The sequence below is a fragment of the Tympanuchus pallidicinctus genome, unplaced genomic scaffold (genome assembly GCF_026119805.1).
Source record: "Tympanuchus pallidicinctus isolate F22 unplaced genomic scaffold, pur_lepc_1.0 scaffold11, whole genome shotgun sequence".
NCBI classification, from domain to species: domain Eukaryota; kingdom Metazoa; phylum Chordata; class Aves; order Galliformes; family Phasianidae; genus Tympanuchus; species Tympanuchus pallidicinctus.
Genome location: NW_026294627.1, coordinates 19774207 through 19801342, shown reverse-complemented (window position 1 = coordinate 19801342; position 27136 = coordinate 19774207). Strand labels below are relative to the sequence as shown.

General features: G+C 41.1%; 1 protein-coding gene across 6 annotated transcripts in view; it reads left to right on the top strand.

The window, feature by feature from the left end:
- The window catches only part of STARD13 (StAR related lipid transfer domain containing 13), a 297110-nt gene that overhangs the window by 267219 nt on the left and 2755 nt on the right, over nt 1–27136 (top strand). For all 6 annotated transcript variants that reach the window (XM_052671001.1, XM_052671003.1, XM_052671002.1 and 3 more), the window contains 9 exons: nt 5192–6564; nt 7971–8144; nt 10211–10370; nt 15579–15777; nt 17850–18057; nt 18992–19106; nt 19873–20094; nt 21999–22216; nt 26630–26806. In XM_052671001.1, the coding sequence (XP_052526961.1) occupies nt 5192–6564; nt 7971–8144; nt 10211–10370; nt 15579–15777; nt 17850–18057; nt 18992–19106; nt 19873–20094; nt 21999–22216; nt 26630–26806 (2846 nt within the window). The remainder of the gene's footprint in view (nt 1–5191; nt 6565–7970; nt 8145–10210; nt 10371–15578; nt 15778–17849; nt 18058–18991; nt 19107–19872; nt 20095–21998; nt 22217–26629; nt 26807–27136) is intronic.

Sequence of the window (27136 nt, the reverse complement as noted above, 5' to 3'; positions counted from 1 at the left end):
TCATGTATCTGCGATTCAAGTTAGCGGGTGAAAAAATTGTACGTTACACATTACTGGCTTGTTTGCCAGTGCCACGTGAGTACACAATGGAAAATGCTGCCATGGAAAAAAAGGAAGCTCCTCGAACACAAACAATAGCTTTTCTTTATTTCTTGTACCAACTTATTCCTAGTTAAGAATATGAAAAGAAATCCTGTCTTCTTTAGAAACTTCTGTGTAACAATGGAATTAGTTGAGCTTAAAGGGTTTCTGTTAGGAATGCAGGAGCTGCCTATTGATTTTGAGTATTTTGTAACATGTGTTAACTCTTGAACGTTTGGTTTTCCAGTCAAAAATTCCCCCAGGCACATCATTAGTGTACAAAGATGGGAACTGGCGCTGAGAAGTCTTGTACTATTTGTCTTTCTTAGGCTATTTGTCTAATTCTTTTTAAAGACTGCCTCCAAGAACTGCATTTTTTGAATTTTTGCAAATTTAATCTGTTCATACTCAGTTTATTGTTTGAGGAACATTGCACAAAGAATGGGTTCACTTCTTAGATATTCTGCCATCTGCTTTTGCCCATTTGTTCCCCTGTTCGTGTAGCCTACTTAGCATGCATTTTGTCCATTCACAAAGCCACTGGGATTCCGTCTTTTCACTGCCTCAGTGCTGATGGATTTTTCTTGTCTTTCTAAATGCCAACACTTCCCACACGAAACACTCACCTCACACCTACATGACAAACAGTAAACTCTCTTGGCTGTGGGATCACTTTATGGTTTGGGCAGCAAGAGGTTTTGGGACAGATAGGTAATACAGCAAGAAGTTGAGGTTGATCAGCAAAAGCCAACTCAAATCAACTCAAGTTGACCTGCTTGGAGCAGTTTCAGATCTATATGCATACGCACACATACTTGTGTTCAAGCAAAGATATCGGAGCTGACAGAATTACAGAAAGCAGCATATAGGTGAATGCCAATTGTCCTATGGAAATTTTGTTTAGATGTTATTTCCTATCTTTCTTTTGGCTTTGCTGTGAAGTTTGTATGCTTGCTTGCTTGCTTTAATATGTGCCTTGTAAAAATGGAGGAATTTTGTTATTACCATTTTTCTTAAATTTTGCTGCCACTTCTTCCTCTTCTGAATGGATTGAAACTCTCAGCTGCTCTCCTGGCAGATGACCATTATTTTGCTGTGGACATGAGGCTGCCCTGCCTGGTACCATTTCAATGTATCAGCTAGGTCAGTCTTTAAATGCACAGTGCCAGGAAGAAGCAGAGCATAGATGCCTGTGGAGAAAGAGGGGACAAAAGAGATTTGGGATGGTCGGTAATGATCAAGTGAAAGTAGGAGAGAATGTAGGGGAAAGGAGATAAAGGAGGAAGGACTGCTGACAAAAGAAAATATAAATGCAAATGTAAAAGCTGAAAGTTGGGTCTGGAATTAAAGATTGAATCAAGTAAACGTTTTTTGTTTTTGTAGTAGCAACTGCCTTTCTTTATAGTCTTTATGGTGACCTGAACAATGAAATGCAAAATCAGCTTGCTTTGGAGGTTCAGCATAACAGGTTTGCACAGGAATAGAGCAGCTGCTTGAGCAATCCACCCAAGTACAGCCAAGCAAGCTGCCAGAGGAGGTGACTGTGGAAGCCAGTGAGGGTGTGCATTCCCCACCACCTGCTTCACACTAGAAGGTGCACTCATGCCTCGGGCTGCTCTCTTCCTGTTGGCTTCATCAGTATGCACGCAGAAACCCTCGTATATGTGTTGCAAGTATGTCTGTAAGCGATTTGGACAGGCAGAGATTAGCTTTTGGATTAACTGCCTTCTGCAGCTGTCAATTTATGAGAATTCCTGCCCCCAGCTGGAAAAATGTGGCAAAAATCCACTGCAAATAAACCTACTTTTTGCCTTTTGTTAGCATCCCTCTGTATCTGAGGAAAGTACACCCTCAGTCAAACACCCGTACCATTTTAAATCAGCTGTGACAAATCCATGAGCCAAAAACTCTTTCTCTTTGGCAAATGTTATCAGTCTCTGCTCAAGAAATTTGCCCCTTCTCGTCTTCCCAAGCATAGTGGTATTAAATTGGCTTTTGAATGTGCTCCAAAGCTGTGCACTTGATTTTGACCTAGGTCAGAAGAAATACACACTCAGTGCTGCAAGATCTGTGCTCCTCCATGTGAAATGAATCGTGCCTTTCAGACTGTCCCCGTAGCTGGTGACACGTCAGCTGGCAAAGTGCTCCCCGCATTTTTGGGGGACTGTCTCATTTGTCAGGGCGCTCTGATGTATAACAAGAACACTGGGTCATTCAGGATGTTTGTGGGTTCCAGAATTTCTACTAATTCCATCAGAAGAAAAAGCACATTATGTCACAGGACACACAGTGCGGCCGAATTTGGAGTGAGTCACCATGGTAGCATTTCAGTATCCAGATAATTCGTTTGATTTTTCTTCTGATGGAGCACAACCATGTTTCATTACCAATTCAAACACTACATTAAATCTTTTCTTTTTTCTTCTCAACACCAAACATCCTCTATATTTTCTGACTGGTTCTTGGGCAGAATGTAATCCTCTTTTTGTTGTGGTTAGTTGCAAAACTTGTTTACTGCCAATATCCATTTGGACTCATCTCTATATATATATATAAAAAAAAACAAACTTATTTTCCTCTAAAAATTATTTAAAGTACATTCACCACCAAATTTATATTTATTTCTGTCTTCTCCTGCTCTATGCACTCCTCTTGTTGTTTTTCACAATGCCTCCACCATTTGGGCTAGTTTAATCAACTCCAGCTTGTAAAAAAATACAGGCTGAGCCCTGTGAGGTCATGCAGTAATGTCAGAGCAGCTACAGGGATTTGTGTCAGCCAAGAATCTTCTTTAAGGTCCCTTTTGTTTATTGGGATGTATAATAAATAAAAATATATTTTTTTATTCCACCGATTAGTGCCATCGACACTTCAGCAGCGATGTGCTTTGTAGATATAATCACCACTAAATATTTTCAAGTATGTACCCCTGTGGTTTCTAAAATATCCACTTTGTGGCACTGTGAAGGCCACAATAGATGGATTTTTAAATGCCTCAGTCTGTGCAGTCAACCAGTCTGTATATGCTTACAGCAAATTGCCAAGCTGAAATGAAGGTAGAACTGGCTGATACTCCATTTCTTCCCCACAGACAAAACAGCCGAAGAAGCATTATCCTTCTCTAGTCCCTTTCCTGCTGCATCACTTGCTGCTTAATTTTTCTCTCTAGCTAGCAGCAGAACTAAAATATCCATCCATTCCCACACACTAACACCAGCTGCAGGAGTTGTGTGTCTCAACATTAACAGACAGAACATTTTGTAGTTTGTACGTGATCTAAAACATCTGGCTGACTTGAAGTGATAAGCCAGGAAGAACTTGTGGCAACAAGGAGACCTGACTCGTTGCTGATCCCAACCTCCATCTCTTGAAGCTTCATATTATTTAAGGTTTAGAGGTTCTGATAAAATTTGTTTTGCATTTTTCAATTAGACCAACTAGTGGAGATCTAGTCAGAGATGGGAGATAATTTCACCATCAAAACTTCATTTAAAATTACTTCTAATCATAGACTTTTAAAATAAGTTGTTTTCCATACCCAAAATAGTCTTTCTGGTTTGACACCTTGTTTTGGTCTGACAGCCTGTAAAATTTTACTGCCTTCTGCCAGCTTCCAAGAATGTAAAGAGCTGTGTGGATGCCATGTAGGTGAAGTTAGTTTGCTCTGCCATGAAACAAATGTACAGGAATAATGCAGTATTAATCTGGTTGAAAGTCAAAGAAAGGATACTATTAGCATCTGTGGGCTTTGCATCTTGTGAGTGCAGCAAGTTCAAAGGTGCATGCTTCCTGCTGAAGATGTGTCTTTTTTGTTTGGGAAAGCAGACAAGAGAAATGTCATAGGGAGAACTTTTTGATCCAATTTTTTTCAAGGTACATGTTGTCTGCAGTTTATATTAGCTCCTGGAACTGCCAAAGCATAAGCACAATACTGTATGTCTGAGGCTGAGGGCTCACCTCAGCACTGGACACTGCACCATCTAGGACTGAGCATTGCTGCTCCTCTTCATAGAATCATTGAATGGCCTGGGTTGAAAAGGACCTCAAAGATCATTTAGTTTCAACCCCTCTGCTACGTGCAGGATCGCCAACCACCAGACCAGGCTGCCCACAGCCACATCCAGCCTGGCCTTGAATGCTTCCAGGGATGGGGATCCACAACTTCCTTGGGCAGCCTGTGCTAGTGCATCACCACCCTCTGAGTGAAGAACATCCTCCTAATATCTAACTTAAACCTCCCCTGTCTCAGTTTAAAACCATTCCTCTCTGTCCTATCACAATCCACCCTCCTAAACAGCCATTCGCCCTCCTGATTATACACTCCCTTCAAGTACTGGAAGGCCACAATGAGGTCTCCCCGGAGCCTTCTCTTCTCCAAGCTAAAGAATCCCAGTTCCCTCAATCTTTCCTCATAGGAGAGGTGCTCCAGCCTTCTGATCATGCTGCCTCTTCCCCACACCAGCCCTCAGGCATACTTTGAGCAATGCCTTCAAAAGTTTGGGGTTTTTTTTACTGTTATTTTAAGCATTGCAGCTGTTTATCTGGAGATGTGTTTCTGAAACAAGGCTTGTTGAATTCACATGCTCTGTGAAGATTATTGCTGCTCTTGCAAATGATTACCCAGTTCTCTCTGCAAAACTAAATGCAGCATTGGGTATTTTCTATCTTGTGTACTTGAATGGCTCACCTTGCTGTGGTGCCCAGTTGCTGCCCAGTCTGTACTGCTGTGTATCTTAACACCATCCCTGCTTGGACCTTTAAAAACCTTTTTTTTTTATGCACAGTCACTATGAGCATCAATCCTATACAGTGTAAGGTCTAGGCAAATCACCCCACAAAAGCGAAGAGACATTGATAGGACTCATAAGCTCCCTAACAAAGATAAGGCTTTTATTACATACATGTTAAGATGCTCACTGCAATCTTTACAGTTAAATGGAAAAGGCTGTTATGAAGGGGCTGATGGCTGATCTTTCATAAGACTCAGTTCAAGGAGACCTTGCAAGCTGTTGCTCACATGAATCAGCAGAGTCACATTAATTAAAAAAAAAACCAAGAAAAAAACAAGAAAAATACCTGCTTTTAATGTATGCCACTTGCTGTTTTCTAGAGTGAAGATTCAGATGAAGAAGACCTCTGTGCTATCAGTAATAAATGGACTTTCCAAAGAACAAGCAGACGATGGTCTAGAGTGGACGACATTGATGCTTTACTTCACCAATCAGACAGACATGGATCTTCGGGGGATATTAAAATGAAAAATACAACAAGCAGTGAGAGTGTCCTTACAGATCTGAGTGAACCTGAGGTCTCATCTGTTCACAGTGAGAGCAGTGGGGGAAGCGACAACAGGAGTCCGTCCAGCATTAGCAGCATCGCCAGGGAGACCTGTAACTGCTCTGGCCAGCATGAGAGCACACTGCTGCCAGACCTAATGGTGATAAGCACTGCTCTGTCCCCCAAGGACAATGTTAAGAATGAGAAACCAATGCGAACCAAAACAAAAACCTTTCTAAAGCGCATGGAGACACTAAAAGCAAAAGGTGTGCATGGAAAACTAAAAGGCTCAGGAAAAGCAGGTCCTTTAGAGATAAGCAGACCTGTTCTTCAGCGTGAGCCGAAATCTTTGAAGGACATGCACTGTGTACAGATAGTCAATGGGGATCTCCAAAACTTAGCACAAGATTCAGGCAAAAGAGGACTTTCCTTTTCTGCCAAATCCAGCAGTGAAAGCAGTCAGTCTGAAAACAGCAGCAGTGGGGTGAGCACACCATGTTTGAAGGAACGCAAATGTCATGAAGCGAACAAGAGAGGTGGGATGTACCTGGATGATCTAGATGTGCTGGCAGGAACAGCTTTACGGCAAGTGGTGGACCAAAACCGCAAAAATGAATTTCATTCCCAAGAGAACTTGGTTGTGCATATTCCCAAGGACCACAAACCAGGGACCTTCCCAAAGGCACTTTCTATTGAAAGCCTCTCACCTACAGACAACAGTAATGGTGTAAACTGGAGGACGGGCAGCGTCTCTTTGGGAAAACAGAACTGCTCTACTCCAAAAGAGACTGGATTGATGGCTTGCTGTCCTAAGGAGAGCAGAATTAGTATTTATGACAATGTGCCAGGTTCCCACTTGTATGCTAGTACTGGAGACCTTCTGGATTTAGAAAAAGGTGAACTTTTTCCTCATTTAGATGACATTTTGCAACACGTCAATGGACTCCGGGATGTAGTAGATGGTTGGTCAAAAAATGTGTTGCCAGGTCTGCCAGTTGATGATGTGTCAGTCAGAGAGTCTCCATCGTTACCTTTCCAGTCAACCACACAGATCACACTTGATTTTGAAGGAAACTCTGTCTCTGATGGCCGGACCACACCAAGTGACATGGACAGAGATGGAACATCCCTGAATGAATCAGAGCCTACTGGTGTTAGAGAGAGGAGAGACTCTGGGGTGGGAGCATCTCTCACAAGGCCAAGCAGGTTGGTATCAAAATTTGGTATGGAAATCCATCTTTCCTCTTTCATTAACAATAAGACAGGCTGTGAAATATGACAAATGAAACAGAAGCTCTCAGTTCAAGAGTCATAAGGTTGACATCATTACATCATTACAGTTGTACATCCTGTATGGGAAAGGGGACTTCCCAGGGAAAGTGTGGGAGTTCTGAAGAAAATGCATCCTACTGTGGAATTTTTTAAATGCAATCAGTGGAGAATTGGCAAACTAAGGGTTCTTTTTTTTCCTCTCTTGATCCGTAATATTCAATTACATAATAGAACTCTGTATATATTTTGCAATCTTATTTTCAATTTGTCTTTCAAATTATGTACTCCAGTGTGTATGTTTCAGTAGTCTCATGCACTTTTTTAGGCTCTGGTCTACTTTAAAAATATGTCCCTTTATTTACGAAGAGTATTTCCCTACCCTGCCTCAGTCTCTTGCATATCTGGTATACAATTAACCTGTTAATAGAAGGTCAGGATCAGTTCTGCTGAGCCAAGGGAGCACGGCTCTGGGTAAAGGCCTTTGCGGATCCATACTGCTGTGGGTTTCTGTGTGGAGAAGCAGTAAGCGAATACCTATTACTTTCTAATCTGCAGTCAGTCTTGAATCCTCACAGAGAATTCTTCCATGCCATAGTTTATTGCTGCCTGTGGTTGCTCACCACTGTCACAAGCAAGTGAACTCGGGGTAAGCTGCTAAGTAAATAAGCTGTGTCAAAGTTTGTATGAATTGTGTCAGAATTCATGTTTAGCAAAACAAGAAACTGAAAGGAGGTTGTTGGTTTTTTTTTTTCAATATATACAGTATTTAGAGAAAATACATTGGAATAAAGAGAAGATGTGAGTGTCTCAGTAGCTTGGTGGTTATCAGTCTTCCCTAGGAGACTCAGTGTTCAATCCCTTCACTGAAAAGACCACCAGTATTTAAAAATAGAGCTGGTTGGAGAACTTAATCTACAAATACCTTGGTGGTTAGACTGTTCTCCTGAGAGGTTAGGGACCAGGCATCAAATCTCATTTCTGAGTCAGGAAGAGAATATTTTAATCTGGAACTCCCACATACTGTTGAAGTGTGTAGGCTAATGGGCGTAAGAGGTCACACTCCTTCCTTTAGTGCATGTATGAGACCCTCACCCTCTTGGGAGTATAATGTAAAAAAAAAAAAAAAAAAAAAAGGCTTGAATAATTCCAAAATAAAAAGATCAAACATTGTTTTGTATGCCTCCAAGCTATATTTTCTTTCAATTGACACAGCATGCATGGTAATGTGAGTATGTTTTTGCATGTTTTGTACATTTCCTTATCTCACAGTATGCTATCTTTTTCTGCCCAAATAAGAGTTCTGTTTTTCTATTGTTTTTTGGTTTTTGTTTTTCCTAAAGGCAATTACGATGGCATAGTTTCCAAATATCTCATCATCTGAGCCACTCCATCGCATCACTTCACATCAGCAATCAGTCAGCAGCCCAGCTGAATCTGCTGCAAAAGTTCTCTCTACTTCGTCTTACAGCCATCATGGAAAAGTACTCCATGTCAAACAAACATGGCTGGACCTGGTGAGTACCATCAGTATCTGCAGAAGAGATATATTTAGAAGGAAATAGTTTTTTCTAATTCTGTTATTGTGATAGTAAACTGAATTAATACAGTTGGGAGGTACAATTGACAGTAATTGTAGCACTTGAAACTGTCTCTTTTAATCTGTTGCTACCTAGTGACTCAGTGGCCAGGTCAGATCCTGGAGATCTAACTTCATTCCTGTGCTCTTAACAGAGAAACAACCTCAGCTTCTCTAGCAACGCTTTTGTTCCAGAAAAATAAACAGGAGTAGGAGGAGAGTGATTGAAAAGAGGAAGTGTTTACAATAAGTCTTCCCCAAAATTGATTTTGTGATTCAAAAAGAAACATCTGCTGATAGTATTTCATGTATTTGATATTGTTTTGTTTGTGCTTTAAAAGAACAGTTAGAACAGTTTGAAGAATTTCAAATACAAATAGAAAGACACACTCTTACTCTAGGTCTGGACTTGCATTAAAGTGAGCTTCTAGTTGTAACAGCTATAACACCTACCTGGTCACTAGGACGGTGGAGTCAGGGTAAGATGGACAGGAGTGGTGGCAACATGGCCCTTTTGTATCCAACCAGCTACAGAAATCTACATACTGACCCTGATGCAGCATACAGTCTAAGGCAGCCTGGAACAGAAATGTACATACACAAGAGATTATAAGTACCTGAGAAATAATGAAAAGGATGTTTTTTCTCCTAATATATGGATTCTGTGACAAAAAAAATAACATGACTTGACATTTACATTATGATTTCCACTTTCAAAAGACTTCACCAAAATTGCCATAAATTCTTCTGAGGGCTAAATGAGACAAGTTTGTGGTCAGAAGTGGAGAAATAGATACAAGGGACTACATGTGAGAACCACCTCAAACACATCAGCCACTCCAAAAATTTGTAAGTCTAATCTGAGCAAATCAGGTTGGCTGCCTCTGTGGTCAGTGGAAGAAGACAGGCAACCTCAAAAGCAACTCATTCCATCCAAGCCAGAAGGTTTGGGTCAATCTCCAAAGGTGTCTTATTCCACATTGATTGTAGAGGCAGTCTGGACTGCTAAGTCTTTGTGAAATCTATTTTTAAGAGCTAAAATTCAGTAAGGTGAGCCCCCAGCTTGCAGTTCTCTTTTGGTGAAGTTCCCTTTGTCTAGGTGACAACTTGTCTGTGCTGAAATGAGTCTCACTTTACGCAACACCAAACAGGCAGATTAGAATACAGCAAATTCTAGATTTTGCTGTTTGTACTGAGGTTTCCTTCCCTGACAAATCTTTCTTCAGTTTATAATCTGTCTCTTAAAAATTTAGAAGCAGTGGGACACTATAAATAGCTTAGATCTATATGTTGTTTTCCTTCAATAGGTCATTTAATCTTAGTTTTATTTCCTTCTCACACGGAAAAGAAAATCTTCATCATATTCAGGTCATATTCTTCTTTTTTTTTCTTTTTAATTCCACTGTAGTCATGACTCTGACAGGGGGAATCCAGTTTCTTTCATTTTCACCATCGGTTACGGAAGAAAGCATGCTTAACAGCTTCACTTAAGTAACTTGGCTAGAATCAACTGTATGACACCAGGGATGCGTCAGACACGTAGGGATTTCCCACCAATCCTTTATTACTGTAAATTATTCGACAATGGAAATACTAAGTTACGTAACTAATACTATAAAACATGTTTCAGTACACAAGAGAACTGAACTTCCTTTTCTTTTAGATACCCGCTCCACTATCCTGTGCTATTCCTTTGAATCCTTAATAGATGTTTTAAATTATGTTGGTTTCAGCTGGATGACAACTGCACAGTAAATGTGTTTTGCTAAAGCTAACTGTTATGCTGTATCTTAGAGCCAGAGGCCAACAATCTATAAAAGTTGTTAAGATGTCCACAGATTATACAGATTATAAAATGTCTATATATTGCCCATTGAAAATTACTTGATCATCTTTATAAAATAGGAACTGGTCCCACTTAACAATTTCTGCTTGCAGTGTTACTCAGAAATGCTCTGTAAATATTCAAATATTTTGATGCACTTTGTTCACATCAATTTTCAGGTCTGTACCAAAGTTCATGAAGCGGATGAAAGTCCCTGACTACAAGGACAAGAACGTCTTTGGCGTGCCTCTGATAGTTCATGTCCAGAGAACAGGACAGCCTCTTCCCCAAAGCATTCAGCAAGCACTACATTACTTAAGAGGCAACTGTTTAGATCAGGTGAGAACTTTGCTACCAGGAATATGGTTGATTTTTCTATAAAAACACTAAGCAAACAGTGGTGAACCTTTTTGTACTTATTATCAGAATTATTTGAAGTCTTATGCCTCATGTTGGGCCCAGATCTCTTCCATTGATTTGTTACTTGGTACCAATACTGATTGTTTGTTATTTTGGAATTTGTATTCAATGAATTAGTTGAATTCTTGTAGATGTAACAGTCCTGATGACTTGTATACAGTGATCTGCCTCTGGGAATGATGTGAGATTTTCATGTCAATTGAGTCAGTCCTGTAAAAAGCTCAGGAGTCCCTTTTTCTACTTGTATTTGCAGTGCTTATGCTTCATTTTTGCCATTAAGAGTTAAATGCATTCACCATTTCACAAGATATGGTACAAAAAGTTTTATTTACTTAGCAAAGAAAAAAAAGTCCAAGAACAGAGAGCAAACTCAGCAAAATATTCCAAGTATTCTGTTGACAAAGTCAGACATATCCAGATAGATTTGGGTCAGCACGGGTTCAATGCCAAAGCCATTATGGTACATTTCCTTTTATAGCGTTCTTAGCTGCAACAAGCCAATTGGGGGGCCTGTGTGCTCAAAGTATTTTGGATGTTTTCATTCCCTTTACTTACAGAGCAAGGACATAGTCATCATATTTTTATTGTTCTTCCACTAAGAATGATGAACGTAGGGTTGAGAGAAACCCCCTGGCTCACTGAGTTCAGTTCTTTACTGTTGTTGGCATCATGTCATATAACCTCTTCTGTAAATGCTCTTTGATAGTTTCAAGTTCAAAAAGGAGCAACCACCATTTTAGTCTGCAGACATTCCTGGCTCTGAGCAAACAGGGTGTGGGTGGTAGTGGTCAGTTCTGTTTCTGATCCTTATTCTGTCTGCTGTTCAAGTTGTAATGTTTATAGAATCATAGAATCTTCATTGGAAAAGGACCTTCAGGATCACCAAGTCCAACTATCAACCTGACCTACTGTATTCCATCACTAAATCATGTCCCTCATACCGTACCCGCTCATCTCTTAAGTACCTCCAGGTACTGAAACTCCACCACTTCCCAGGGCAGTCCCTTCCAATGAGGAAAATCTTCCTCATATCCAACCTAAACCTCCCCTGGCATAACCTGGGACTGTTTCTTCACATCCTATTGTCACCTCAGCAAAGAGACCAACACTCTACTTGATGCAGTCTCCTTTCAAGTAGCTGTAGTAGTTGAAGAGAGCAATGAAGTCTTCCTTTAGCCTCCTCTTCTCCAATCTAGCCTAATCCTCTTTCCTCAGTCACGCCTTGTTTTCTAGACTCTTCTGCAGCTTTGTTGCTCTTCTCTGCACACACTGGAGCAAATGAATATCTCTCTTGTAGTGAGGGGCCCAAAACTGAACACAGTATTCAAGGTGCAGGTTTATCAGTGTTGAATACAAAGGGACAATCACTTTTCTTGTCCTGCTGACTATGCTATTTCTGATACAAGCCAGGATGACATCAGCCTTGGACACCTGAGCACACTGCTGGCTCATTTTCACTCACCTGTTGACCAGCATTGCCTTGTCTTTTTCTGCTGAGTGACTTTCCAGCCACTATTCTAAAACCCTGTACACTGCATGGGGTTGTTATTACAGAAGTGTGGGATCTGACTCTTATCATTGTTGAATGTCATGCAGTTGGATTCAGCCTGTTGATCCAGCTTACCCAGATCCCTCTGCAGAGCCTTCCTGCCCTAAAGCATGTCAACAATCTCGCCTCACTTGGTGTTATCTCTAAAGTTACTGAGGGTGCACTCTATTCCTTCATCTAGATCACAGATAAAATGTTAAATAAAGCTGGCCCCAGTAGTGAGCACAGGGTAGTGCCACTGCTGACTGTCTTCCTACTGAACTGAACCCCATTCACTAGGACTGTTTAAGCACTGGCCATCCAGCCAGTTCTTCACCCAGTGAGCTGTACATCTGTCCAAGCCATGAACAGTTATTCCAGGAAAACAGTGTGGGAAACTTTACTAAGATCCCGGAAAGCAACACCTACAGCCTTTCCCTTATCTATGAATGGGTCATCTTATCACAGGAGACCAAGTTAGTCAGGCAGGACCAGCCTTTCATAATCTCATGCTGCCTGCTTCTGATCACTCAGTTGTCCTATATGTGTCTTGTGATATTATGTAACAGTCATCTTCCCCAGAACGGAAGTCTGAACATTAAATGTCTAGCTGTGAATCACATCTGTTTCCTTCTGCAGCTAGTGGGGAGACATAGGCAGAACTTCCTGTCTTTCTGTTGACTACAAAGAAACCGTATACTGGTCAGACCTTGATATCTAACTCTTGGGTGTTGAAAAAGAAGTGAGATGAGATCTCTCTTAAAACATGAAGTGCAGGATACAAGGGGTGGGATGGATACCTTGTTGAAAATGCGTTGGTAGAGGATGGAATTGAAGATTAATAGAGAAAAGTGAAAAAAAATACACTGAAGAGCTAACATTCCTGGTTATCTCTGTGTTAAGCCGTTTTTGTGGACTGAGCTGGGAAACCCCGTGTAAGAAACAGTGAGGCAGCAAACCTAGAATCAGTGATGAGACTGGAGGAGAAGATAATTGTCTAAGCATGAGAAAAGGAGATGGGGAGACAGGAATGGGCCAATCAGCCAAGTAATAGAGCAGTAGGAAGAAAAAGTAAAGACTGGGGAGTAAACAAGGAAGAAAGTAAAAGGGAGAGTAAAACCAAAGAGGAGGAGAAAGCTCTCAAGAGATTTGAGACAGTCAAAAGCAGTGTCACTGGGAAGTCTCAGGCAAGTATCTGTGCCAAGAGGGAGGGTTTGGTTGCTGGGAAGCATCAGAGCTACATGAAGGGTCATTTCAGCTCAGCTTGAGTTTCCCCTCAGGGTGGAATTGGGAATAGAAAGTGAAGTACAAATCAGGACAATTTAAAATATCTTCCACCAAAAGCCTTTCTGGGCCAAAAACCTCCAGGCAACTCAGTTTCTCTGCTTTAAAGTCATTCCTTTTGTTCCCATTTAATTCAGAATCTCCAAATGCCTGTCCAGAGGTCTGAGCAGCCTCCAGTCCTCCCAGCAGCTTGTTTGTGTGTCTGTTCTGTGCATTGCGGAAGTCCTGAATAGGCATCAGAGCTTCTGCACTTAGTAAAGTTGAGTTTGCTGTAAATCATTGTAAGATCTGGCTTCTGACACCGAAATGCCTAAAGATGATACGAAGATCCTCACCGTTAGTTGTAGAATATATTACTCGGTTTCAACTTGGGAAGTAGAAACTGCTATGCCTTTGTCAAGTGCATCTTTATTTCTGTCATGCATCATATGGCTGCTTGCAGGGCAGATGATCCACAGCATGAGGATAATAAAGAGATTGGGCCAAACTAATCGCTGATAAATCACTGGATTTATAGTCTCATTTTTATTTATAGAATTTTGAAGAACAGAGATGAAATATCTCTTCCTATCAAGAGAAGAAGTGGTTCTCTTTTGATTAATAATGAATTTATTTTTTAAAAAAAAGACTTCAGATGAATATCATCAAATAAAAGCAGAGGTCGAGAGTAGCAGAATGCTGTCCAGCAGGAGATGGCACTGGTGAGATCTGATGTCTGACCTCTTGCATCAGCCTTAGCTGGAAGATTTTAAAGCTGCTTTATACCAGCAAGAGCGCTTTCCATCCGAAGCAGTGAACTGAGCTTTTGCTCTCGCATTTATCTACCACACACCCAAGTTGTATTATTTGGATAGGATTAACGTATGTCCTTCTGCGTCTTCAGAACACATTTCTATGAGGAAAAGGGATTTGAAGGGATGAAGAGAAAGAGAAAACCAAATGAAAAGAGTCAGATGCTCTTTCTTGTATTCTTTTGTTAAAACTAAGGAGAGCTTCACCTGTGAAGGGAGATACAATACACAGGATGTACAAAGGGCAAATTCTGCTTCTCTAATCCCTACATATAAATTTAGATCACGAGCGGCACTGCACTCACAAATAAGAAGGCATACAGAGGAACAGCTCACTGCCACTGTTTGCAGTCTGGTGTAATAGTTCGTCTCCTTATAAACGAATACATCTCCTCTCAGAGCTGCACAGTGTGTGATTCATGTCATCTGTGCTATTAATGTACAAGCTAACAAAAGTCCTAAGTACCTTATGATTGAAGTGTTCTAGAGAGGCAGTTCAGGATGAGCATGTACCCAGGTAACCTCTTTGCTGGCAGAAGTGAGAGGATTAAGGATGAAGGGCATACTTCCTTGCCTTTACACTTTTTACTTAGTGAAATACAGTGTAGAAAACTGAAGAGTGAGACAGCAGACACAGAAAAGCTGACATCCAAGCCATAAATGTGCTTTTTTATAGATCTTTCTCAATAGTTCACCTTTTCCCCTGCAAAAATGAAGGCAAAACATTGCTTACACTTTCCAAATGAAAGCATGGAAACTCGGGAATAAATAATGTGGTTCAGGCTTAGGAATTCGCCCCAGGGGAATTCCACTTGTGAGAACTTCTGTAGAAGGGCAGCACCGCTGTGAAGGCACTTGCAGGCCTCATTTTAAGAATTACCACTTCCTCTAGAACAGAGAGCAAACAAGATAAAAATGTATCTTAGTGACACTGCACAAATAATCCCTCTGCAGCCTCCACTTTCAGACTGGGGTTTTCAGTGGAATTTGGGGGAAGCAGAGAGCAGGAAGGGGAAAAAATAGATTTGGTCTTGATTTGAAAGCTCAACCAGGATGTACTAATCTGTTGCCACAGCATTTATTACTTAGCTGAGCATAATATTTTCTTGTTAGTCTTCAAAATATACACTCAAATAAAGACGAGGAACAAGATTCTCAGCTGGAGTAAATCAGCAGACAGTTTCCAAAGCCAAGCAAGCCACGCTGATTTATATCAGCTAAGCATCTTGCTTATACTCTTCAAGCAACAGCGTAACCACATGCACTCTGAGTGCTCCATCTACCATCTGATACGGATCTTTAGTGAGGTTAACTCTTACAGTCCCATCACTAGAGCATGCAATTGTGTACAAGACCATAGGCAAGTCACAGCTGTGGCATCTACAGGAGTTCCTCTTGTTCTCGCCTAGTGTAAAGTAAGCAAACATAGCTTTTGTTGCAATCAAAACCTCCCATAAAAGGGAATTTTTAAAATATTTTAAATAACTTTGGTTTTTTGTCCCATTCCACGTGGCACCTTCTTAGGTGGGTCTGTTTCGAAAATCTGGAGTGAAGTCTCGAATCCAGGCCCTGCGTCAGATGAATGAGAGCTCCCCAGAAAATGTCAACTATGAAGACCAGTCAGCATATGATGTAGCAGATATGGTAAAGCAATTTTTCCGTGACTTGCCAGAACCCCTCCTCACAAGTAAGCTGGGAGAGACTTTTCTACACATCTACCAATGTAAGTAGCATGATATTTATTACTGTATATAGCTCAAAGTTATTATAAGTTATGGAATCATAAATTCTAAGTAATTTTGATGTGTTAACGCTGAATGGAATTCTTTCTGTTCACCTCTGAGGTGCATAAAAGAACATCTCTGCTCTCAAAATACTTAGCTGAGAGATTTTTAGAACTGTCTAAAATTGGCAAAATATTGCGAGCATGCAAATCTTAAGAAGCTTTAAATGTATTCACCTTGCAGTCAGGAAGACAGCAGAAAGAAAGACTGGCCATGAACATTAAAAATGTAAAACCACATTTCTTTAAACTGTGAGCCCATTTTGTGTGCATTTTAAATATAAGTGAGTCTTTTGAGCATGGAGAAGCATTATGCCCCTGAGAATGCATGCCTGTGCAGTCTGTTCCTTCCTGTGACTTGATTATTTGAAAAGCTTTTATGTGAAGATCTCACAAAGAAATAAAAAAAGCCACGGATTTCTTGCTTTCATTTCAGCATCAGGATATGTCTGCCTATGTGCACATCAGTGAGCTTGTTCATAAAAGAAACAGGAATAATTGGTGCTCGTAAAATGACAATCATAATTGCTTCCATCGGTGAACTGACTGAGGAGAACACTGGTGTCAAAAAGGATGTGTTCTACATGTCCTTGGAAACAGACTGCTTTTAAACTATTGCTCGATGAAAACTGGAGTGTCCTATCTTGGCATGGGAGAGACTGCAAACGAACACAGAAATATGGCAGATCTCAATGCCATCAGTGTTATTAAGTCTGTAGCCAGAAAGAATCCCATCTCCACGTCAGGAGCAAGGCATTAGGATTCACAGCAGCCAAAAGGCTGAACAGTGAAACAGTGCTGCCAGCCAACAGAAGATGCTGTAGAAGAGGGCACAGGCTGAGTCTGCACTGATCTGCAGTGAGAAATCTGAATAATTGTATACATTTGTGAGAGTAAGAATAAGGCTTGGAAAGATATTTTTGTGTTTCAGAAGTATTTTGAAGGAATTCAGGAAGTCTTGATCTGTTTAGAATGAGGTGAGAACAGGAAAAGATAGGCTTTTGTTGACACCAGAAAACAATGATTGGATTAAAAACAAGTATCAGTGTTTTTTTTTCTACTTGACCAACAACAGATATGTTTTTCTGTTTTAGATGGTACTGACAGAATCCCTTTCACAGAAAGAAAAATGTTCAAAATTGCTGGGATACCAATTGGATTTCGTAACGTCTGCAATTAAATAAAGTTGTAGCTGGGACGTTTTCTTCCCATTCATTCTGTTTAACAAATTATTTCTGTGAGGTTAAAAAGGATTCTTCCTCTCTTAGTTTACTGGCAAGGGATTTCTGGTTCTCTGGGAGTTACTGAACATCTTTTTCAGATATCCAGGATGTTTTTCATGTACCCAAAATGGTTTGATTTGCTATAGCACAGCAGAGTGGGGATGAGATTAGCGTCACAGTCTATGTGGCTTAGCACTGATGGAACTTTCTCCATTTCCCTAAAGCCCTTCATTGCCTAATGTTTACAAACCTCTGAGATGAGAGGCAGAGGCTCCTCTGACTTCCCAGAAAGACCTGGCCTTGGTGCTTCTTGAAAATCAGAGACATTGCACTGTGTTCAGTTTATCATTCGTGTCTGAAAGCTTTTAAAATAAAGTGCTTGTGCAAGATTAACAGGCAGAGCTTAAAAGGTGGCTGTACCCTGTACAATAAATCTACTTTTGTTGTTTTTCTTCAATTGTATAGAGCATATGTAACATGGAGAGGAAGGCTCCAAATCCAAACTGAGAAAACTTAGAGTAGTTTTAGAAATGAATCTGAGATGCTGTTTAAGCATATCCAGTACTTCTTCCATTAAACTGTGCTACAGTTTAGGACATTTTAGTATCTTTCAGAAGCTCCCCTAGGTGCTTTGAACTGTCTTCCCAAGGGACAAAAGTAACCTGAAAAGTACCAACTGAGTGCTCCTTCCATAAACTTTAAATGAAATTCTTTCTTGGTAAATGGCCTTTCCAGCTATTTCTTTGATCTTACAGTTAACCCCACTGAACATCACTTGCTTTGCTGCAGATGTCCCCAAGGAGCAGCGGCTGCAGGCCGTGCAGGCAGCCATCATGCTGATGTCAGATGAGAACCGAGAGGTTTTGCAGACACTGCTGTGCTTCCTGAGCGACGTCACCTCTGTGGAGGAGAATCAGATGACTCCAATGAACATAGCTGTTTGTCTGGCCCCTTCCCTCTTCCATCTCAATATAGTGAAGAAAGAAAGTTCTCCAAGGTAAGTTCATTCTTAACACCATAAGTAAGCCTGTCCTTGACAAAAAAAAGCAATACAGGATAAAATTTTCCAAGGTGTCTGCTCTCTGTGACATGTTACCCAGAGCATGGCTTCAGCAAGAGGGAAAAGCAGACACTGCATAGCCAGAAGCGCATGCACTGAAGGTATTTTTGCAAGCCCAGCAAGGTGTTTCTGTCCGCATAGTGTGAATATGCAAGTGTCAACCTTTCATGCAAATTTTCACTGATGTATTAGTGAGTTTTACATTAGCAATGTTGTCTTCTGTGAAGGGAAAGAGCTTGATTTTGCTCTGGGTGAAGTCAAAGATCGCTCATGTTTTGAAGGATTTGAACACATAGTCTTTCAGTCCGTGGATGTTTGCAGAAATGAATGTTTGCAGATGCAGTGCTTGTTAAAAGAACAGGCTGGACAAATGCAGGATGGCAGATCAGGAAATCTTGATCTCGTTTGTATCGCTGAGTTTATTTCAGACCATGTTAAGATGTATAATGCGGTGAGTGTAGACTAAGCAGGACATAGACCTGCTAAACATAAGTGGTCCCAACTTGATGTCCCTTCTGACATTTTTTCCTGTCTGATTTAGAATATACTGAGATTTATGGTTGTGTACATGTATAACATTTTCTGAGCAAGAGCTTCAAGCAGCAGCATTGTGCCTGCTGGAAATCCTTTCCAAAATATATAATGCCTAATGCAGGACATACGTAGTCTTTTCTGCTTTATCTTTGCTGCAATAGTGCTTTAGGTACATTTTTCCTTTAAAAAAGGCCCAGTGGTCTGAACAGTCTTTGTGACAAACAGAAGTTTAAAGATAGACTTTTTGCTCTGGTGTTAAGAACATCCTGCCACTATGTTTGCTTTTGTATTGAAAAGATGCAGCTCTTTTTACCTGAGATATTGAATTCAATTACAGAGTAATACAGAAAAAATATGCAACAGGGAAGCCAGATCAGAAGGATCTCAGTGAAAACCTGGCAGCTACTCAGGGACTTGCTCACATGATAATGGAATGCAACAAACTTTTTGAGGTGAGTGAGAGACTCAAACGGCATTATTCATGGACACATAATGCAGCATCCTTTGAAGTATTTATGTTTATGCTTGCGTTCTCTATCTCGCATTAGCACAGAGATTGATGGGGCCTCACTTATTTGTAAACATGCTCCATCTGAAATTTATCTATCTCATTTCTTTATGATTGTTCCCTTCTAGCATTTGAAGATGCTGCTATTAAAAATGCAGAGTAATTATTCTATGGCGGTTTTCAACTCAAAGATTAGTAAATCTTAGTTTAATTAAAAACCAAATATGCTGTTTTAACATTTCATTTTATTATAAAGCTTTTAGCGCATGAATTAAAACCAATCCATCTCAAAAAGAAGAGCTGATACATTTTCTTTCTTTGTGTCATGCAATAACATTAAAATCACAGGGGGAGATGTAGTCATTCCTGGAGCTGCTTTGGCTGAAGGACTAGGAGAGGTAGCAATTGTAACTCCCCTCCCTGGAAGCACAAAGCAACATTTCTGGGGACAGGCGGGTAATTCAATTGTATTGTCATAGAATTGATCTGTCTAACATGATTTTGCATGAGTAATGCTATTCTGACCCATTGACTGTTCCATTATATTACCTTGATTTCTCAGTAAGGCAAAAATAGCTATCTACTTTACTGACTGTAGGCTCATTGCAATTGGACACTAAGTGATCTGTCAGCCTAGAAAGCACTGCCTTAAGGAAAAGATCTCAGCAAGAGATTTTCCCTGTGTGATTTCTCCCACTTTTGTGATGCAGGTCCCACATGAGATGGTCACTCAGTCCCGAAACTCCTACATCGATGCAGAAGTGCATTCTCCCACCCTGGATGAACTTGGGAAACAAGTGGATGAGGAAGGAGGGAACTACCAGATGTACCTTGAAAATCTCATGCAGAATCTCCACAAAGAAGCAAAAGACAAATTCAAAGGATGGGTCACATGTTCCAGTATGGAGAATACAGAACTCGCCTACAAAAAGGTAATTAGGAGAGAAGTGGAAGAAAAGGTAAACAACCAAAAGTGAAATAAAGCTATGTAGCTATGGGACCCAGTGACTTGCATAACTAAATATATATCCTTCCATTTGCTGAGGCAGTGATAGTCCAGGGCTGCTGGAATTATAAAAACAGAATAGAGGCCCACACACCAGAATGCCTGATGTGGGGAGGTGGAGGCTAGGGTTGACTCTGGCATTGTAGGGAAAGTAGTTACACCAGTACAGGAGAGATCTGGACATACAGGAGAGTCCGGTGGAGAGCCAGGATGACAAAGGGACTGAAGTACCTCTGCTCCTAGGAGAGGTTGAGAGCTGGGACTGCTCATCTTGGAGAAGAGGAGGCTGAGGGAGATCAGTATTCTTAAATCTCTAAAGGGAGAGTGCCAAGAGGTGGGAGCAAGGCTCTGCTCAGTGGTGCCCAGTGCCAGGACAAGAGGCCTTGGGCAGTAGCTGGAATAGAAAATGTTCCCTCTTAACACCAGGCAGGTGGCACAGGCTGCCCAGAGGCTGTGAGATCTCCATCTTGGAGATCTTCCAAAGTGGTCGTGACATTTGGGCACCCTGCTTTGGGTGTCCCTGCTGGAGCAGGGATTGGACCAGGTGGCCTGCAGAGGTCCCTTCATGGCTCAACCATTCTGTGATACTGTGAAGGGCACTGGAAGGAGTGTGCAGTCTGGATGGTGAGGGGACAGGAGGCAGCATTTGCCTGTTAAGTGCAATTCCTTTGTTAGCACTGAGAAATCACAATTACTCTGGTTTATAGTCAGCTTCTCTCTGTGACCCTCTGGGGAGGTACTGTGGGAAGTTTTAGAGTGAGGAGAAGGGCAGAGGTGAGAGTAGGATATGGGAGTGGGGGATGCTGGGGAATGGGACATGGATATGTCTAGTGTCAGGGGCATGGGGACTGAAGAGAGGACTAGGAGAAGTCCAAAGTGGGAGGACTGGAGAACTGAGATCTATGGGGAAGAGGAGTTAGAACAACATGAAGTAATTTAAGATGGAAAAGGTGGGAGCTGGGATTCTTGGAACACGATTCTGGGTCTGTGGGAGATGCTGTGGGTTTCTGGAGCACTGGAATTTATATGTGAGGATGCCAGCATTGGAAGGTGTAGGAAGACAAGCCTTGCAAGATCCAGTTGACTCGTTTGCTGCCTGAAATACAACAGCCCTAAAACCACACAGAAATGCTGCATATGAAGAATTCAGGTTATTCATATTGCACATGTCCCAGCACTTTCTGCTCCCTTATTGCTTGCTATGAAGGTGTAACAGTATCCATGAGTTACAAAGACCTGGCAAGTAGCTTATGTTTTCCTTCTTTGGGAGGTGCTTTCCCGATACTCTCTTGCAGCTATTTTGAGGAAGAAACACAGAACTCAGAAGTGAATCAACTTATTTTCTGTTCCTTCATGTTCTGTTCTTCCATTTGGCAAGCTGACCCTCAGTTCTGGCTACTGCATCAGGTTGCCCAGGGTGGTAGCTTTGTTTCAGAGCAGTGTTTCAGGTCTGGTTTCATCTGTTGTCACTTTTACACATCCACATTCTTCACTGTACATGGGTTGCTTGAGGTTATAATAGTGCCTGTGACACCAGAAATAATCAAGCTGTCCCACTGGTATGAGAACTGGTCCAGATATACATTGGTGTGAAAGCAGAAGTACTAAATCACTTTGGTTTTCCACCCAGGACTAGTATGCACAAGTTTTTACATGCAGAGAGCAGCAGTAGCAATAGTAGTGATGATTAGCAGGGAAATTTGCATGCTCTCAAGCTTCATTTTAAGCTCAGGCCAGATAACCATACCAAGATTTTGTCCTCGATTATTCTCTGCTGAGTGTTTGCGTATATTAGCATGGAGTTTTATGCTCTTTGCTGCTTTCCTCCAGGTTGGGGATGGGAACCCTCTAAGGCTTTGGAAAGCCTCAGTGGAAGTTGAAGCCCCACCATCAGTTGTTCTGAACCGAGTGCTGAGAGAACGTCACCTTTGGGATGAAGACTTCTTGCAATGGAAGGTTGTTGAGAGCCTGGACAAGCAGACAGAAGTTTACCAGTATGTTCTGAACAGCATGGCTCCTCATCCTGTCCGAGACTTTGTTGTTCTAAGGTAAGCTAAAGGCAATTCTCTGATATCCTTGCTGTCCACAGTGCAGACAAGCAAAATCTGTTCTTATCTCACCTCAGCCTTAGTATCTGTAAACTGTGCTTTGAGAACTCTACTTCTGGGCAGCAGCATTTATTTCTTAAACTGAATTAAAATTACACACCTAAAGCACGCTGACCTTTTCTCTGATGTAATTTGAGCAGCACATACTCCTGAGACCATAAATATTATTTATTCCTTAGAACAGATGTCTGATAATAGCTGCTGTTCTTTTAGCTTTGTTTGTTGTCAAAACAGTGCAAACAGAACCCAATTGTTTTTTACATTGCTTTTGCTGTCCTCTAGGGAGTGTTTCATGTTTAAGAGCTAAATGTTTAGTGAAGAAGATAGCAATGCTTTTAAGCTGAGCGTCTTATATAGCCTCTATATAAGTTGTTATTTTAGATTTGAGGTTGAAGACTGTAGACCAAGAAACGCAGAAATACTAACCCATAAAAATTATAGTGTGGGAATGAACAGAGACAGCAGATTTGTGCTCTGACTGTTTTCAGGGGATGAGATCTGTCAAAGAAACGTGTAGCTGTATATCAGTATTCCAAATTCAGCCTCAGTTCTACCACTGTCTACGTGCCCATACGGAACAAACAAAAATATATTCCTCTAAAGTACATCCTGCCTTTGAAATCCCTACCCTTTTCCTGCGAGGAGCTATTGTGGAGCTGCTGACATATTTCACTTGCAGGGTCAGTCCTGCAGTTACTTATTTCAGGATGATTTTGTGTGTTCCCATTCTCGGTCATTGCTTTCTTTGACTAAAATGATGTGCCAGACAAATATTAAGCAGTTTTGAGAATGGAAATAGTCCAGTGAGTCAGAACTGTATTAGAAGGAGCAAAGATTGACGGAAAAGGATGAGCCCAATAAAATATAATTTTAATAGTACATCTCTTTTATGAACTTCATTATTCTCTTGGAGAACTATAACAAGCAGATATTGCTGGAATGGAGGAAGAATTATTGGAACTCTTGGAGGAAGATTTTTGAAATATTTTCTGTAAGACTTCATAATGTGAAAACTAGTTCTCCCATTACTCTATTTCCTTTGCCTTCCCGCAGAATATTGGGCCAAATTAATTTAGTTTATAATTGATTTTCTTATATATTATCAGTTTATACAAGTGATAAATTTGACCCTCTGTTTAGCACCCAGAAGAGCTTCTGGGAGCGGCCAGGAGGTTTTGATGACCATAATTCTGTCCTCTTATTTGCCACTTAATTCACTATTAGGTTTCATGGTGTTTTATGTTCTTTAAAGACCTGCTGTGCAGCCACATCAGTTAAAGCAAAATCTTGCCATCAAATCCTCCTTCATTTCACTATCCCAGGCAGAATGACCCCTAAGGACTGAAATATATATCATAAAACTGAATCCTAGTGGGCTTTTGAGGTCTGGAAACAGCCGTCAGGCAGATCTGTCACTTTCTGTTGTTTATCTCTTTTGATTTATATCAAGTCTAGAGCAAGGTTAGCCAGAGATATCGCAGTCAATTTGATACATTATGATCGGTGGGAAGTGAACAGTGAAACTGTATTCACCTCTGGGGACATGAACAAATATATTTTAACAGACTGCTGTTTTCCCCTTTCCAGTCAAACTGGTGGCTCTAAAAGGATAAACCTCGTTGTACTTTGCTTCTTAATTTGGCAGGGGATTAGGCTACCTTGAGGGTAAGAGCATAGGGCCAGTGTTTCATATACCTGGGATCTGAGGCAATTTTCAGCTGCCCTGAACTTACATCACTTTTTGTTCAAGATTGCTCAAGTGTTTAGCATTAGTTAAGTCTTACTGCATGTCTGTGAGCTAGGTATCATACCTATTTTTTTTCTTGCAGATATTTAGAGAAGTATGGTAACCAGCCTAAATCCATATAACCAAGAATAGCAATTGTAAGTCTTCTGCAAAGTCAGATATACATCGTTTTCTACTTCAGAAATGACACAACCAAGTGTCACACAGTTACCAAAATGATGTGGTCACAGCTGAGCACTGTGCAGGTGGTGGCATGGCTCAGCATCTCGCAGGAGAGACCTCGTCATGTGTTGCATCTCCTAAGAATAATTCATCATTTTTAATGATGTACATACACATGAAATCAGTATTTTTCTGAATTTTCCTGAAGAGCAGCTCAATTTCATGTCAAAAATGCAGAATGTTAAAGTATCTGTTGTCCAGATTTCATCAGTCCCTGAAAACTGCTCACCTGCTCAAGCATGCAGCTTCCCACGGTAGCTTAATCCCTATCTCAGACAGTCTGTGGCAAGGTGATGCACGTAATGCAATGCAGTGGAAATTTCTTTTTTCCACAGCATAGGAAAATAATGCAGACTATCCTGTGAGATTCCAGGCAGACAAGAAAGACGTGAGACACCAGGAATTGTAGAGAATTCCAACAGAACAAGAAAAAAATGTTAAGTATTAAAGTCTGGATCTCCTGAACCTGTGAAAAACGTCTGCAGCCTGTCAGAGGCTAGAAACTTGGGAGATGGAAAAGATGAAACAAGTGATGGTGCTCAAAACAAAAATATGTCATAACAAGCCAGCCTGAAATTTGGTAATAAAGAAAATAAGAATCTGTAATTGGCTGACAAATGTGGTGATGTGTTCATGAAACTTGACAGTTATTATTTCTTTCTGAGTAAAATTTGCTCAGTAGTTTTGTAACTCTGGTGAAAGAAAATGCCCCTTTCTTCCTGTAAGGAAAGAGAACATAGAGTGTAGATCCTATTGAGAGAAGAGGTAGAAAAACACTGCTTCCAGGGACTGCAGAAGCATGTTGGTTCCTCCTGTATAGCACTGGAAGAAAGAAATTTTTCATGGAAGAGTCTCTTTCTGGAGTGACAGAAGGACTGAAGCAAATGGACACCTTTGTGCTGGGTAATACATCCCTCTGGGATACTTAGATGTTGGTTCAGATGTTTGTTTGACAGCAAACTGAAGTCTGACAAAGGAAAGGAAGCCTCAAATTCATTATCATTCCTAAGAGAGTTAACGTAAAGTTTCAGCCTTTGGCTGTTGCAAGAAATTAACCATTAAAGACTGTATTTTGACATTGTCACTTGGAGTGTGCGATGGCAAATTATAATGATGCAAGTACCATCAGCCACATGAGGAGTCTTTGCCTCAGCTGCTGTGCATCAGTGGATATTAGCAGTAGAACACCCTGATAAAACATGCTGCATTTATACATAACATCTCCAAGATTGTTGTACATTCGCATCATTGATTGAATAATTGCATAACTGAAAGGACACTGTTTTTTTTTTCAATCCAGATGCCCTCAAATTGTGTTCTGGGAGTTGCAGGAGCCAGCAGGAATTTCTGATGTGCTACACTGTATTTGCTACTCTGTAATAGTCTGCATGGGTGCAATACAACATTTCAGCCTTTGCTGGATGGCTGATGCTCTCTTTAAAGCCTTTCCAAAGCTTATGAAAATGAGCTGATTCCTACTTCAGTGGTGATAATGTCACTGGGAAGTGCTGTATCCCATCCGTTACTGTGCTGCACACAATCTGACTTCTCACTCCTGCAATAATTCAACTTGTTTAGAGTCAGATGTATGGGCAAAGTGATAGCCTGTCTGCCTGCAAATGGCTGTGTCATGTCTCTAATATATGATGGTTACAAAATCCCTGTGGAGGGAAGCAAACTTTTTTCTACCTCATGCCAGCAGCAGTGTCAGCTGTTCCAACTCATGGTCAGATTCCCAGCTTGTTGGGGCAGCAGAACCAGGTGGACACTGACTTTCAAGAAAACAATGCAGATAGCATTGATTGCAAGATTGTCCCTGGGTCATTTCAGAAGGTGAGCTTTCAGGGGGTTGATCAGCCTCATTCTATGCCAAAATATCCTAATCTCCTAGCAGTTCATAGCAAAATTATGGCACCCACCATTAAAATTAATACATTTCTGGGAGGAGATCTAATGGCTGAGCTTGATAAAATTTCTGTATCCTGTTTTGAGCAACAATCCAAATGGACTTGTAACACAAAACCCCTTCAGGAATTCACAGGACATAACAGGCAACAATTCCATAGACAAAGTCAGTTAATGTGTCTGTGAGAAGTTGGTTTCTCATGGACATCCTGTACATTGCTCTGCCAGTTGCCTGCCTCAGTCTTGTCCACTCTGTCCATGTTCTTGTGTCAGCACTACGTTTCAGCTTAAATACGTCTCTTCTCCCACTCTTGTATTTTTCCCTGCATGTATTTATAGCCAATATTTTGTCATCAGCCTTACAAGGATGTGGCTTCCTGGCCTTACAAGGATTAGCAAGAAAACAACCAGTAACTTCTCTTCTGTGTCTCCGAAAGACTAGTTACTAAAGTGATTCAATCTTGAATATGTTGCTGCAGGACGTGGAGGACAGATCTGCCAAGGGGAACATGCATGCTGGTTGCCATCTCTGTGGAGCACGAAGAGGCTCCTCTTATGGGAGCGGTGCGAGCCATCGTGATGGACTCTCAGTATCTGATAGAGCCGTGTGGCTCAGGAAAAGCCAGGCTGACCCATATCTGCAGAATCGACCTAAAGTAAGTATCCTGTCTGCAAAGTGCAGATGTTCATTCAGTGAGGCAAAATCCTTCAGCTCAGAGAGGGGAGGTGTTGGAAACAGATGGCATAGATAACATAGCTTTGCTGTTTTGTAGTCCTCTTGTGGACTTTTCTATCCACCAGGCTCATTTCTATGTTCAGCATATACCACTGTTATGATGTGATCATAGAACTAAATCTGGTTGTTTGATAACAGCAAGGAAGCACTGCTTACAGTCACAAGTACTCAGAGTCCCCAACAACACCATGGGTAGCGGAGAGTAGAGGCCATGGCAAGACCCTTCCTGTGGAGTACAGTTCTTATGCAC